This window comes from Poecilia formosa, unplaced genomic scaffold (assembly GCF_000485575.1).
Source record: "Poecilia formosa unplaced genomic scaffold, Poecilia_formosa-5.1.2 Scaffold447, whole genome shotgun sequence".
Classification (NCBI taxonomy): Eukaryota; Metazoa; Chordata; class Actinopteri; order Cyprinodontiformes; family Poeciliidae; genus Poecilia; species Poecilia formosa.
Genome location: NW_006800386.1, coordinates 258,590 through 272,821, shown reverse-complemented (window position 1 = coordinate 272,821; position 14,232 = coordinate 258,590). Strand labels below are relative to the sequence as shown.

Genomic DNA, 14,232 nt, shown 5'->3' with positions numbered 1-14,232 from the left:
ACAGAAAAAGGTATTATTCATATTAAATTCAAAATTTGTATATGTTTTGTATAGTTTTGGCTTAATTACTGCTCTGAGTTCTTCTTCTTTTTTTTTTTTTTTAGAAAATTAGTCTGTGTAATGGTTTAAAATTAATTAATTACCAAATTAGTTGATGGCTATTTCAATGATCAATTAATTTGATTAATCGTTTCAGCCGTATGTGGAAGGAAGTGAAATATGGCCGTATTTCACTTCATGAATCCATCCATGCATTAATTCTTGCAGGCTGGCGCCTTTCTGCAGCAGTCAATAGACTAGGCAGGTTGCCAGCTGATAAAAAGGGTAACATAGAAATATGCAGGACAAAGAACCATGTGCACACACACACACACACACACACACACACACCCACACACACACACACACAAACGTACACACACACTTCCTCCTCAAGGCAATTTAAAGTGACCAATTAACCTAACATGGAAGCCAAACATCAGCGGTGAAAATGGAAGCTGTGGCCTGAATTTGAACCCAGGATCTACTTGCTGAGAGGCAGCAGAGATAACAATGTGTACATCCATTTACAGAAAATAAGATCTGGACACTGTTTTACAGCAGGAATTGAGGAATAGAGTAAGAAAACATCCCACCACTGAAATGTAGTGATGCAATGCTTTGTTTTATTTTTTATTCTTTGTTTTCCATTAGGTGGATTTACAAAAAATGATGTGGAAAACAGATTCAGTCCCAAACCACATCCATTATTTTTCCTTGTAAACAAAAACAGCATAACCAGACAGGAGAGGCCATACATGGTTACATATTCTCAAACACACCCCAACAGATGACTCACCAAGCATTTAAATAATCTGATTCATCTAAACCCAAAACTCACCTAGTCTATGTCAAAGTGCGGGAGTGTAAAACATACAGTAGCTTAAACAACTTGTCAAAGGATAACAGAAATAAATCAGGAAATGAAGACAACATATAAAATATGAATACATGGGAATCTGACAAGATTTTTCAACTAGAAAACTACAAATGAAACAAAACAGTACGATTCAGATCACACACAGTTGATTTGATGGTGCTTAGATTGTACAAAAACATGACAATAAAATGAAGTTAAAAGTAGTGGCTGATCAAATCTGTTAATCTTTTTCTTGATTGGGTTTGACCAGTGATTGACAGGTCAAATACTGAAAATTATCATTTTTTTCCTCTTCAGTCAATGCATTGTAACTAAAATCTCCCTTATTTTCCAGCGGTTACCGCATCACCAAACCCCATAATGCATAAATGAGTGTAGACAAAAGCAGATAAATGTATACTTTAAATGGAAATAATCATGTAATCTTTTTTATTTTCAGTTGTATTCAAGAACAAAACCTTTCTGGATATTCACTTTGAATGGATCACACTGCACTGTGTTTAAAGTATTTTTAGGAACTCCAGCTATCCTCCTGATCTGAATTGAATGCAAATGGAATAAAAAAATTATTCAAAATATAACGCCATATTCCCATGGACCATCAGTGATCACTCAATACTCATTATTACACTAGTAAGCCAAAATTTTGTCTTATTTCAAAACTACACAGGTAAACATTGAGGTGTCTCTATGCATAGGAGGGTTGACTGAGCATTCATTTGCAACAAAACTGTTCAAAGTGGATAAATAATACAACTTTAAAATAAACTATGATACTAAAACAGACATGGAAAGTATAATTTTTACTAGGCCAGGCATACACACTTGGACTGACAACATGCAGAAAAAAAATAAAAAATCACAAAATAGAGAACCGATGGTGGAAAACACTCTTTAAAACGCAATATAGTGTTTCAGTCAATAATGTGTTAATATTGTCTTTTCCCACTGCAACAGTTCATGCAGAGCCTCCTAAGTAAGAGGCTTCTTCTATAACATCCAAGTGATTACAGCGACTTAAACAAATGAGTGCTGCTTTGGAAGTTACACAAGTCATTGCACAGCAATCACAAATGTTTGTTACAGATATTTACAGATCAAGTGAAACTTGGTTGTGATATTGAGTTTTATGTGTTACTGGATCTCAAGCATGGCTGTCCGAGCCAAGGCCTATGTGAAGTGAAAAGTCTCTGAGATTGGTTTAGTAATCCCTGGTAGCTGTTTAATGACAAAAGTTGAGAACCATAAAAACCCCTGATAACCGGTTATGCTTATAGTTTAATAAGAGTTTGCAAGAATAATTCAGCACCTAAAGACAGTTTGGGCAGTGCATACTGAGTTATGCTTCGCAGTGAAGAAATGTAGTTGAAAAGCTTTTAAGCATTTTTTCTAAAACAAAATAATAATTATGAGGAAAATCTTCTTTCTTCTTTTTCTGTTTAATTAAAGAAATATAAGATTCAAACCAAGTCATATATTTACAACTAAAAGGAGGAATTATGTCAAATTACAATTTCCAAAATCTGTAAATATATTTTCTGACGAATTAAAACTTCCACATGCTTGTTTTGAATCTAAGATGAAAAGGTAAAAAGACATCGGCATTTTGTTTATGTCAACATAAGTAGGGGACCCTGTAAAAAAAAATTATAATCTCCTGAACCTTTTCACATTTGACCAAATAACTACAAACTTCAATGTATTTCTACATGGTTTTCAACATTTTTGCACATAAAAACCTAAAAGTATGGCATACATTTTATTCATCCCTGCTTACTGTAATGCCCATGAATAAAACTGTATTCAGAACTGATAAATAGCTTCAGTTTTAAGTAATCTAATCTCATTATAAATGCAACAATTACTTAAATGTCTGAGATGTTTGTTAGATTAATCTTGGTACTCAAGGCACACATCCCTGCATGCTTTAGACGTTTTCCTGCTTTTAAAACCCCTGATTTGGATGATTGCAGTTCAGCAAAAGCTTGTAAATCAGTTGTAAATCAAAATCAAGCTTGTCGAAGCAGAGAAACACTTAAAAATGCCGGGCAATGTGCTTTGAGGGCCAGAGTTGGGGAAACTCAAATTAGAGAACATTAGTGAACAAATAGAAATAAGATCCACTGCTCAGGAGGGAGAATCTGTTGCCCAGGCAACTATTACAAATCTGGCTTAAATTTGACAGAGTAACAAGAAGAAAACCAGAGTTGAAGCCGTATGTAGTCTATCTCCGCTGTGCTGTGGAGTTACTTTTCTTCAGCAGGAACAGGGAACCTGCTCAGAGATGATGAAAAGCTGAATACAGAAGAAAACTTGCTAGAAGCTGCAAAACATTTGACAGTGTGGCAGAGGTTCCTTTTAGAGAGGGTTGATATTCATAAACATACAGACAGAGCCACACTGGAATGGTTCTGATCAGAGCATGTTCATGTGAGAGTGACATTGTCAAAGTCCAAAGGTATAATTAACAAAGAATCTGAGAAAAGACTTGCAAATAAATATTCACTGATATTGTTCATCTAATCGGACTAAGCTTGAGTTATTTTTTTAAGAATTGACAAAAATTTAAGTCTCTAGACATGCAAAACTGGTTAACATATACAATACTTGCAGCTTTAAGTGCAACAAAAGGTGGACGTTATGTTGGTTAATCACATAAAACTCAAATAAAATCCATTAAAGTTTGTGGCGGTAACCTGATAAAATGTGAAAAAGGCCTTTGAATACAGTTGCACAGCTCAGCAAATCAGCAATGCCCCCGCCTCAAACTGATGACGTCTGGGCAAATTCACTGGGTGCCTTGCTCTGCAGAGTCCCAGAAACCGTGTCGGAGTCGAGCAGCTCCACGATGCTGTAGGGGGAGCAGTCCTCCAGTCCCAGCTTCCCACAGGCCCAGCCACAAAAGCCTTTCTCCAGGTCTCGCACTGCCAGCCACCACTCACTGAAGGCCCAGGACACCTGCACCACGGCTGAGTATAGAGCCAGAGACAACGCCAATGGCATGATGAGCACAGGGTAGAAGATGATGAGAAAGGGACAAATGGTAATCTTGTGCCAGAACGTCCGCTCCTCGTTGTACACCAGGAAGACGTTGTACCAGGTGAGCGTGCCGTAGTAGAAGGAGGTGATGAAGGAAAGGAGGAAAACCACAGGAGCGCAGGAGATGCTCCACAGCACCACATGGGGTCCCTGGCACACTCCTAAGGTACACTTGCGTCTGTACCCTTCCCCAGCCTCACACTCAGCATTAAGACGCTCCTTTGACTTGGCCAGATCCCTGAGTTCCCTCTCTGTCAAAGTGACGTGAATGTCCACCACCTGGCCTTTCTTCTTTCCTCGAGTGATGGTGCCAGTAAGCGTCACGTAGCGGCTGTCTGGAGGAAGGTTCCAGTCCCTTTCTGTCCAGAGATAAAATTAGGTTTGAGATGAACAACAGATTGATCTTTAAATTGCCACAGAACACAAGTAAATCAAGTAATGCAATCAAAAGCCTGTTTTAAACAAATTTTATATATATATACATTACATTAAAAAAATGTAACAAAAAGCTAAAGTTTCAGGCATTTCCCATAAATAAAAACATAGAATTACTGTCAAATATCCAAGTTATTTATTAATCAGATATGTAATTATTTTAATCGCAGGGTTCAAGTAATCCAGATTTGGAATTAAAAGTAGAACAGAGCTGTGCATGCTTTAGGGCTTGGCTAATTTTTAGATGATGGGTTCCATACAATGCACAGTACAAAAAGCCCCAGCATATTTTTCAACTTATCTTGAACAGCTATGTTTATACTGAGATTAAATGAGATGTGTTTAAAGCAAAGCAAAAGAAGGCTGGGAATGAAGGCCCATTACATGTTTAAAATTTGTATTTAAAAAAAAAAAAAAAACTATAGAAAACCATATGTCATTTTCCTTAAAATGATGGATTACTTTGTCTGTCAGGCAAAATTCCAATAGAATACATTGAGGATGTTTGGTTGTGACTAAATATTGAAAACACAAACTTTTACAAGGCGCTGTACAGTCATTGTAACTTGTGTACTACTCTTTGACTCTAACACTACTCAACAACCTTCTCACCTTCTCCTGTTGGTGTTCCCAGGAACTTTGCTCCCTCCTCTGTGCTCCTTTCCCCTCCCTCCTCGCCGCTCTGCTCCTCTCCTGGTGCTCTCTCCATTTCGGAGCGGTACACGATGATGGACTCTGGACGGGGATCTTTCTTCTTCCTCCTCTTCCTCCTCATAGATGGCCCCACTTCTCCATCATTCCCCTGGCTCACTGACACATCTGATCTTAAGGAGACCATCTGAGGGCTGCTCTCCCCTTCAGTGTGAGATTCCTCTACCTGTGCCATCCTTTCCTTGAAACCAATTAACTCTGAATGATGGGCTACTTTTCTGATGTGTTACGTGTGGGCTGAAATATGTGTCCCATCTACTGCATTTACAAAAACTAAATGTAGATTACTGGAAGGTAATCCAAGCACAGAAACACACACACAAACAGAGAGGAAGAGAGCCCAGTTAGAAGAAGCTTACTTGTTATTTAATCCTCAGTGTGCAGGCGTTCTCTGCTGAATTTTACACAAAACAGCTAATCTTTTCTCTATGTCCTGCTGTAAACTGTTTACATCCAGGAAATGGCATCTATTTCCATATGGATGAATAGGGGAAACGGCACCGGATGTAGCAAAAACAAAGCAGGAGCCTGGATTTGTTCAGGTAAGAAAGGATTTTTTTTTTTGCTTTGCATGACTGTCATGATTATCTGAGCACATCATCACTATCTTGCATCCTCCTTATAGACATATGTATCAAAAACACACGAAAATAAACAGAGCGTTCAATAAGAACGCATTCTTATAGGAGAGGGTCAAATCGACAATGCAACCCTCATACAGCTGATTCCCCTCCCATTTAAATCCCACCCATGTCCGTTCTTTTGTCTGTAGACAGCAGCCAGTGGAAATCTGCCGCTGTCTAAAAATGCTTCCACTGAAATGCAGGCTTACCTTTAAAAGAACAGACGAGCGGCGACCAGCAAACAGTGTGAGAATAAACCAGCGGATCTCTCCGACACATCGCAAGAACACACAAACACACCCCAGTGCTGTGTTTCTGAGCATACAGATGCGCTACGCAAAAGGGCTTCTAGAATAGGACTAATCCCGCCCCTACGCAACAACTTCCAAAATCCGACCAATCCACACTATGCTTGATCCCTGCTCCTGCCACAGCGTCTCCTCTGCTTCTGGAGGGAAAAAAAAAAAAAAAAACAGGAGCAGAATTTGGATACAAAAGACTATTTTCACTTTGGAAGCCCGGTAGCTCCAAATGAAAGACAACATGGTCTTATGGATCATATAAAATGTATACAAATTTAAGACAAAAAAAAAAAATCACGATTTAAGATATAAGGCAAAAATAATTTTCAGTGCAACAAAAAAGTAGAACTACGAAATACATTTTTAAAAAGTGCCCCAATTTTGATTCTAAATGAATCATTTTAAGTTTCTAACCGATATCTTTGAGTTTCAAAGTCATAATTATGCAAGACAGAAAAATAAGGAAAAAAAATCATTTGTTTGACTGGGTTTGAGTTGTAACAAATAATATAAAGTACAAATGAGTTTGAAGGCCACGTCCATAAAATAAGGACACACTTTAATTCAAACCCAAATGTTTGAATTTTAGATATTTATTGACAACTTTGAATTATTGGTCACGAGGTTCAAAATGACAAAAAAGTAGGCTACTGTAACGTCCAAAATTTGGAAATAAGTTGTGCATAATGAAGCCATAATTACGAGTAAAATATGTCATTTTCAAGTTAAAATATTTCGCCATGAGGTTGAGTCTTAATGTTGAGACTTCATGTTATCATTAAAAGGAATAAAATATTTTTCTATATAAAACCAATGGCATACAGTATTAAAAACACATAGTAAAATTCATCACTAACTACTGCGTTGAGGAAGAATAGCTGACAGTTGCCATGGTTACTAAACCATGAAATCTGATCTGATAGTCGCTATGATCACACCTCCAACATTTGTTTCCTTTGGCGTAAATTATTTCTAATCTAAAATAGATTTTAACGTGAACTTGTATTTTTCTATATAATTGGTGGCTTAATTAAGTTACCACATTATCACCCTTTTAGCTTTAAACTATAATTTTTCATTATAATTAAAATTCTTAACTGTTAGCGCCGTTAGCTAGTTCAACTCAACATGAAGGAGCAGCATTTACTCGACAATATTGATAGTCTTGTTTTTCAATTTGGTAAGTTTATTATGTTTACAACTATATCTTCATTAAACTTGTTTGCGTTTTTATTGTTAGCACTTTCGGACTTTTGCTAATGAAGTGTAAGCTAGTTGGAAACTGTATACAGTTGTTGGGGTCGATATCTTTTACACATAAAAAGCAATCAAATAATTTCACTCCTTTTTAGCTGTTAAAACTCGAGAGGCTTCTCAGAAGAAGAATGGAATCCAAAAGCAAATCAAAGGTATGTCTAGCTACAATTGTTGATAAGTTAAACAAATCGTGGCCTGAGTTTTATTAATTGATATCCCAATAGTATTATAACTGCATTGTGCTACATGTCCTTATCAAATTATATTTTTTTAAACAGAGTGCAGAACTCTCATCACTGAGAAGAAGTCTTGCATTGAAGCAATTCAAGGATACATCAAGAATCTTGAAGAAGAAATTCGAGTGAAGCAGAGCACTGTAACGAGCAATAAAGAAAAAGCAAAAAGGTAACAGAAATTAAGTACCACAGTGTGCACTGGTGAACATGATCAAATGTATTTTTATTCCAGTTACATTGTAGTGGGGCTTTTATTTACTGTTTTTTTTTTTCTGTCATCCATGACTCTCCAGCATGAAGGTGACCAACAGTCTGCTTCGTCAGTATGAACAGACGCTAAAAACTGAATTGGAAAATAGAAAAAGCAGCTATGACCATGACCAGTAGGTTATTGTATAATTTGATTTGTTGCAAGTTGCATTTAAATGTCCGAAACTGAGTTGTTGATTTTGCACCAACTAGGGAAGTCTACGAAGAGAGGTTTGCTAGCTACCTACAGACACTGCAGTCATACAAAGAGACATATTTCCAAAATCCCATCGCTCAGAAGCTCCTCCTGCTGCAGGCTGAGATAGGGGAAATTGAGAGTCAAATTAAACACTGTGATGACTGCATGATGATGAAAAAGAAAGAACTGGAACATCTTACTGGTAGCCCAGTCTTTTCTTTGTAATTTGTCTTTTCTCTGGGTAAGCTGAAAAATGACATATTCAGCAATTTATTTCTGAACAGATCCAGATGCGACTTCTTATTCCATGGAAAAACTACCAGATGGGTTTGTGTTACAAAATTTACAAATAATAAAAAAAATGCTAACTTTTAAAGCTTTTTATTTACTAATTAAATGCAATTTTCTTTGCAGTGTTTTAGGCGAACACCACACAGCAGAAGAACAGTCCGAACAGACGAAGGAGGATTGCTCCATTGACATGTCATACATTGATATGAACCAAGCAACTGTACTCAGATTGATCAGTTTGATATTTTCTTATTTCTAACACATCAGTAATTATGGTCTGTAAAATTATATCAATCCTGAACGTAATGTTACAGCGTGACCATGAACCTGCTGCAGAAGTAAACACTGAGGAGATGAGTGAGGAAAACGAACCGCAGGATCCAACCAGCTGCTTCACTGCCTCTGACAAATCAAATGAAGAGCTGTGGTCTCTGCAGCTGTCAGACGGTGAATATGTTGCCCTAGAAATTAAAATAAATTCAGTTTTTTGATTATTTATTCATATATACAGTAAATGTCATCATTGAAGATCACCATGAGATTGTTTTTTTTGTGTTTTTTTTGTTTTTTTCCAGAGTCAGGTCCACCGGAAGAAATGCACTCTGAGGCAGAGGAAGCAGAAATGTCACAGGAGGAACAGGTTTTAGTTTATTGTCTGATTTTTAGTGGACTGAGTCGCTATATTTTTTTATGCATTAGCAAACTTTCACACAGATCAACTTTTAGGTTACATAAGTTTAATTTGCACAGCTTTCAAACAGATCTATATTTGTACTATTCTTCTCATAGGCATAGGAACCCGGGACGGGGGTGGGGGTTTGTGTTTCTCCCCAGTATTGGAGACAGGCGAATTTCACCACAGTTGCGAAAAATATTTGATTTTCAAATCTTTCGCTTGTGTGCTTTTATTTTGAATGCGCAACACAGCGCTCCTTCCTCCTCTCCTTTACCCCCTCCGAACGGCTCAGAGTGTTTGAGAGGTGGGAGACAGAAACTCCTTTTGAATGAGGTAAAACAGTCTGTCGGGAATGTTGCAATGAATATTGTTTGTTTATAACGCTTTGTTGCCAGTTTACTTTCAAATAGAGGAACCAAATCTTGAGGAATCAAGTAATTTTAATTCTGAAATAATCACACGTCGAATATTTTACTGCTAATCTTTATCTAAAAGTTAGCTTCTCTAGCCAGAATGTTTTATTTCACCACAATGAAACTGAAACAGCTGCAAAATTAGCCTTTTTGTTGTTGTTTAAAGTGTAATATCAGTGTATACACAACACCTGATCATACTCAACTATTTATCAACATATATTGGATAATATATTACATTATATAACATTATACATTATGTGTATATTATATTATGTCGCATCAGCTGAATAGCAGAGCTAGAACAGTGAAGAAGGGTGAAGAGATTGAGGAAGCTCAAGTGAGGTCTTATGTTAGTTTATTGAAATATGTATTCCCTGGTTTTACTTTTTAAATAAACTAAACAATTTTATCATGAAAAGTGCAGGGTCAGGCTGTGAAGATATAAACATAATATTAATTATAACAGAACCAGCAAGGAGAACAGGTGAGGATTAATGTCAGGTTGACTTTTTTTTTTAACTTTTCAGTATTTTTTATAATTATTTCCACACAATTTATAAGGGTAATGGTTAAGTTATGATTAGGTTATAAGGTGCAGTACAACACATTTTTTTTAGCTTTAGTTAGTTCACATTCTGATACTGTACGTTAGTATATGTGGTGTCGGTTGTAAAGCCATGAATACAATGCAGGGACATCAGAAGCTTGAAGCACAGAGTCAGAGGGAGGGAGAGACAGGAACAGATCAACAGGTAAGAGACAGTACTACATAACAGTAGATATGTAGTACAGTAGATATGTAGACAGGAACAGACCAACAGGTAAGAGACAGTACTACATAACAGTAGATATTTTAATTAAATGTTTGTGGCTGAAAATGACAGCTTGCCTTGATTAAAGACTCAAGGCATTTTNAGTTAGTTCACATTCTGATACTGTACGTTGGTATATGTGGCGTCAGTTGTAAAGCCATGAATGCCATGCAGGGACATCAGGAGCTTGATGCACAGAGTCAGAGGGAGGGAGAGACAGGAACAGATCAACAGGTAAGAGACAGTACTACATAACAGTAGATATTTTAATTAAATTTTTGTGGCTGAAAATGACAGCTTGCCTTAATTAAAGACTCAAGGCATTTTGTTCAAGATGAAATGGAAAAGGATGTTTTTTGGGGCGGTTTGCCACCTTGAAGTCAAAAAAAAAAAGTGACTTCATTACTCAATGAAAAATCGATCCATCAGCTAGGAAATGCACATCTCTCTTTTCCCTCCATTGTTTACGTTTGTGTTGCTGATGTTACACACGAGATGCAGCTCCCAGAAAAGAGCAAAGCAACAATGTATGTTTTTACAAAATAAAATAACAGATATAGCAACACACAGTGACTTGGATTCGTAATTTTAATCTGAGTATTGGATTGTAAATAGTAACGCATTAGATTACTTGTTACTGAAACATGGGGTCAGATCAGAGTATCACTTTATTAAGTAACTTGTTGATGAAAACCATGGTTTATGACTTTCCTTTACTCTTTTTTTTTTACCAGGATGCATTTCTGTACAACCTTTGTACTAACTGAGTTATACCACAAAAAATAATAATAATATTGACTGATGCTTCCATTTCTCAAGCAGACTTTTGTTTCTTTCGATTGTGATGTACATTGTCTGTAAAATAAGTTTTTTTGCTTTTCCTGCTACAAGGTGCAGGTTCCCACTTTATCAGATCCAGAGGAGGTCCAGAAGGATAACATGCAGGATAAAGCACCTGATGCAGAGGACCATCAGGAAGCCAATAGTTTTCTTCAAACATCTCAAGAAGCCAATCTACAGGCTCTCTCTTCAACTGAAACATCCGTGTTCTCAACTCCAACATTTACATTCAAGTAAGATTTTATGAGTTCCTCAAGACTTTTGAGTCAAGTTGTCAACAGAACCTGAAGAGATGTGTTCTGTCCTCGTTTTAGCTTCAGTCCCACCAGCTTTCATCGTCAAGGCACTCCCGATTCTAAATCTTCAGCTTTTGCACTCAATCTGAACTCCAATGTTAGCATACCAGGATTTCCTGGATTTGGATTTGATGTTGGACCTTCCCAGGAAGAAGTAGGAAGTTAGCTGAAGGGAAAAACTAAACCTGACAGCAATTGCTCGTTCCTGACTTCGGAGTTAACGCTAGTTGTCATTGCAGGAATCCTCTTTTGCTTTTTCTGGCTCTTTTTTCAACGACAAGGTGAGGTTTACATTACAAGATATTCTTTAGGCATTCGTACATCTGGAGAAAAGATACTGAGGGCTGTTCATCTTCTTTACAGAAAGCCACAGATGCTAAATCTTCAAGCTGTAAGTATCTATTCAGAAGCTGTTTTGTTATATTACCTCTATGGGTGCATCCCAATAAATTAAAATGTCATTAAAAAGTTTATTTCAGTAATTAAATTAAAAGTGAAACTCATGTTCAGATTCATTGCAACTAGTGAGTTCTGTTCATGATGTTTATTTTCAATAGTTTTAATAACTATGGCTTACAGCTTAATAAAAACAAAATTCATTTTCTCAGAATCTCAGATTAACAAAAAATAAATAATACCAATAGTTGGCCGGGACTCCTTTTGCATGAATTACTGCATGAGTGCAGTGTAGCATTGTGGTGATCAGCCCATGGTTCTACTAATGTATCCAGCAGAGCCACATCTCATCTTCCTCTTGTCATTACTGCGCAGTTTCTGTATGGGGGTTAGGTCAAGTGAGTTCGCTGGACAGTCAAGAACAATAAGACCATGATTACTGAACCAGGTATTGGTACTTTTGATAATGTGGGCAGGTGTTCTATCATACTGGAAAATTAAATCAGCATCTTCATAAATCTTTTTAACAGTCAAGTATGGTAAAATCCCCCCGGTAGGCGGCTGCGCTGAGGACTTAATTAAACAAAGTTGACTGATGACAAAACATCACTGACCATGGGAACTTCACATTACACCTCAAGCACATTAGATTCTGTGCCTCTGCACTCCTTCAGTCTTTTGCAGGATTCTTATTTCCAGAAAGATAACATTTTTTTTGTTAGCTGTGAGAACCATGCCCATCAAAATGAGAACTTAATTCTCGAAATATATCATTCTGTGACCACATATATATTTAACATTTGGAACAACATTACTGAAATAAATTAACTCTTCGATTTGGGATATGATTTTCCAGCTACTGAGTTCCTGTTTGACCAACCAGAACAAAGTGAAGACTTCCAGTTTGACTTTACAAGCAAGAGTCCTCAGTCAAGCAAGAAAAACTCCAAAGATGAGTTTCCGTTTTCATTCAGCTTCTGAGAAAAGAAAAAAAACACACTACAGTACTTTGTGAATCGAGTTCCTGTTTATTTCCTTATGTTGTTGAGCTGGCAGTGATTTAAGTTCCTGAATTCAACTGTTTGATATAAAGGCGTATTTGGGTTAATCACACAGCAATGTATACATAATAGCGTCATACTTGGATATATATGTACGTCATTAATATATACTTAAAACACATCAGAAGTTTATATTTCTTTATAGATTCCTCTCTTTAAAGTACAGTAGTTGTAAAGTTTACATGTTTTAAATTGTAATAAAGTATCTGATAAGTTCGGAAAATTCTGTTAATTTGAATTAATACTAGATATTTTTGCTTCAGTCACACAACCACACAATATACATAAACATGTATATATAAAAAACAGAAAATGAATATCTTAAGGGTCTCTTGAGTTACAGTCACATTAGCCACACAAAATATTCAGATAAAAAACACAAAAAGTTTATAAATTTCTTAATTTTTAGAAATGACATGTTTAAACATGATCAGAATTATTTCTTTCACTGAAGGCTCCTGCTAATATGTCTTATGGCTCAGAATGTAAGCATTTCCTATATGTGGATTTAATAGTAAGAGATTTATTCTGCAGCATCTACATTCATTTGTTGCAATACATGGTATTCAATAAAAGTTCTGTAAAACTTTGGTTTGGTGACACATCTGGTTGTCTGTTCTATAGCAGCAATTTGAGTAGAAAAAATCCTTACAAAGAAAGTACAAAATTTCTCTGTATTGAATACGTCAGTTAATAAATGAATACTGGAAATTATGTTACTTGATCTTAAATAGCTAGTATTACACTGATTAGAGGTACTAAAAAAGTTTTTAAGAAACATAGTCCCATTTTCATTCAAGAGTAAAGTGTCTGAACTTCAGAGGGTACAGCCTGAACTTTACAGAAACAGAAACCTGATTCTCAGGGCATCTGCAGTTACAGGCATACACTAAATAATAGAAAACATCTTATACTTCAGTCACGCTAACGCAAAGACACCATATCTACTGTAAACATGCTCTACTGCAACATTATTTACATGAATGCTACTCAAATATTGCAGCGACATTGTGATAATGTTACTTAAATTCACACTACGCTTAACAGTGGCTTGCTTTGTCTGCGTAAATTCACTCAGCTCAGCATCTGCCATGGCAGAGCACCTGACTTTATTTTCCAAATAATTCACCTGATAATTATTTTACCACGTGTGTTACTCATAGCATTAATCTTTAAGCCTGGGATGGTGAACTGGTCATTTAACTTCCACGTAAATCAACATGTTCTGTTCTGACAGAGAAGCACACTGTTCATTTGACACAATTATTCCCAAAATACATGTACTAAACATATCACAAGGGCATATTTCCAATAAACATACTTGCTTCATCTTTTCACTCTTTAATCTACATAAAAAAGTATTTTTAAATAATCCCACATGAGGCAAGCCAAAAGGTATGATGACAGCTTAGCACAAAAATCTAAGCGTACGACTAGAGAATAAGAGTTCTTGTTTCTTAGGTACGAGGAATTC

At 36.4% G+C, this 14,232-nt stretch overlaps 2 protein-coding genes across 3 annotated transcripts; one reads left to right on the top strand and one right to left on the bottom strand.

Moving 5' to 3' along the window:
* Positions 1-645: 645 nt before the first annotated feature.
* Positions 646-6,105, bottom strand: tmem169b (transmembrane protein 169b). Its single transcript, XM_007577587.2, has 3 exons — positions 5,937-6,105; positions 5,006-5,391; positions 646-4,317 (listed from the first exon to the last, which is right to left on the bottom strand). The coding sequence occupies exons 2-3, from the start codon at positions 5,277-5,279 to the stop codon at positions 3,683-3,685; spliced, it is 909 nt and encodes a 302-aa protein (XP_007577649.1). The 5' UTR covers positions 5,280-5,391; positions 5,937-6,105; the 3' UTR covers positions 646-3,682.
* Positions 6,106-6,934: 829 nt separating this feature from the next.
* LOC103155780 (uncharacterized) lies at positions 6,935-13,349 on the top strand. 2 transcript variants are annotated; one of them, XM_016663808.1, is made up of 16 exons: positions 6,935-7,209; positions 7,382-7,438; positions 7,565-7,691; positions 7,816-7,905; positions 7,985-8,172; positions 8,255-8,297; positions 8,385-8,481; positions 8,576-8,708; positions 8,837-8,901; positions 9,637-9,690; positions 10,340-10,399; positions 11,057-11,238; positions 11,320-11,455; positions 11,541-11,582; positions 11,665-11,692; positions 12,554-13,349. In XM_016663808.1, the coding sequence occupies exons 1-16, from the start codon at positions 7,158-7,160 to the stop codon at positions 12,676-12,678; spliced, it is 1,479 nt and encodes a 492-aa protein (XP_016519294.1). In that variant the 5' UTR covers positions 6,935-7,157; the 3' UTR covers positions 12,679-13,349. The 2 variants fall into 2 exon arrangements, with proteins under 2 accessions (XP_016519294.1, XP_007577669.2); XM_007577607.2 differs by lacking the exon at positions 9,637-9,690 and having other exon boundaries at positions 6,936-7,209.
* The last annotated feature ends 883 nt before the right edge of the window (positions 13,350-14,232 follow it).

Coding starts and splice junctions, on each gene's coding strand:
- tmem169b (XM_007577587.2), bottom strand. CDS start 5,279: ATGGCACAGGTAGAGGAATCTCACACTGAAGGGGAGAGCAGCCCTCAG. Junction 4,318..5,005: donor GGGAACACCAACAGGAGAAG/GTGAGAAGGTTG, acceptor ATCTCTGGACAG/AAAGGGACTGGAACCTTCCT.
- LOC103155780 (XM_016663808.1), top strand. CDS start 7,158: ATGAAGGAGCAGCATTTACTCGACAATATTGATAGTCTTGTTTTTCAA. Junction 11,583..11,664: donor GCTCTTTTTTCAACGACAAG/GTGAGGTTTACA, acceptor TCTTCTTTACAG/AAAGCCACAGATGCTAAATC. Junction 11,693..12,553: donor AGATGCTAAATCTTCAAGCT/GTAAGTATCTAT, acceptor ATGATTTTCCAG/CTACTGAGTTCCTGTTTGAC.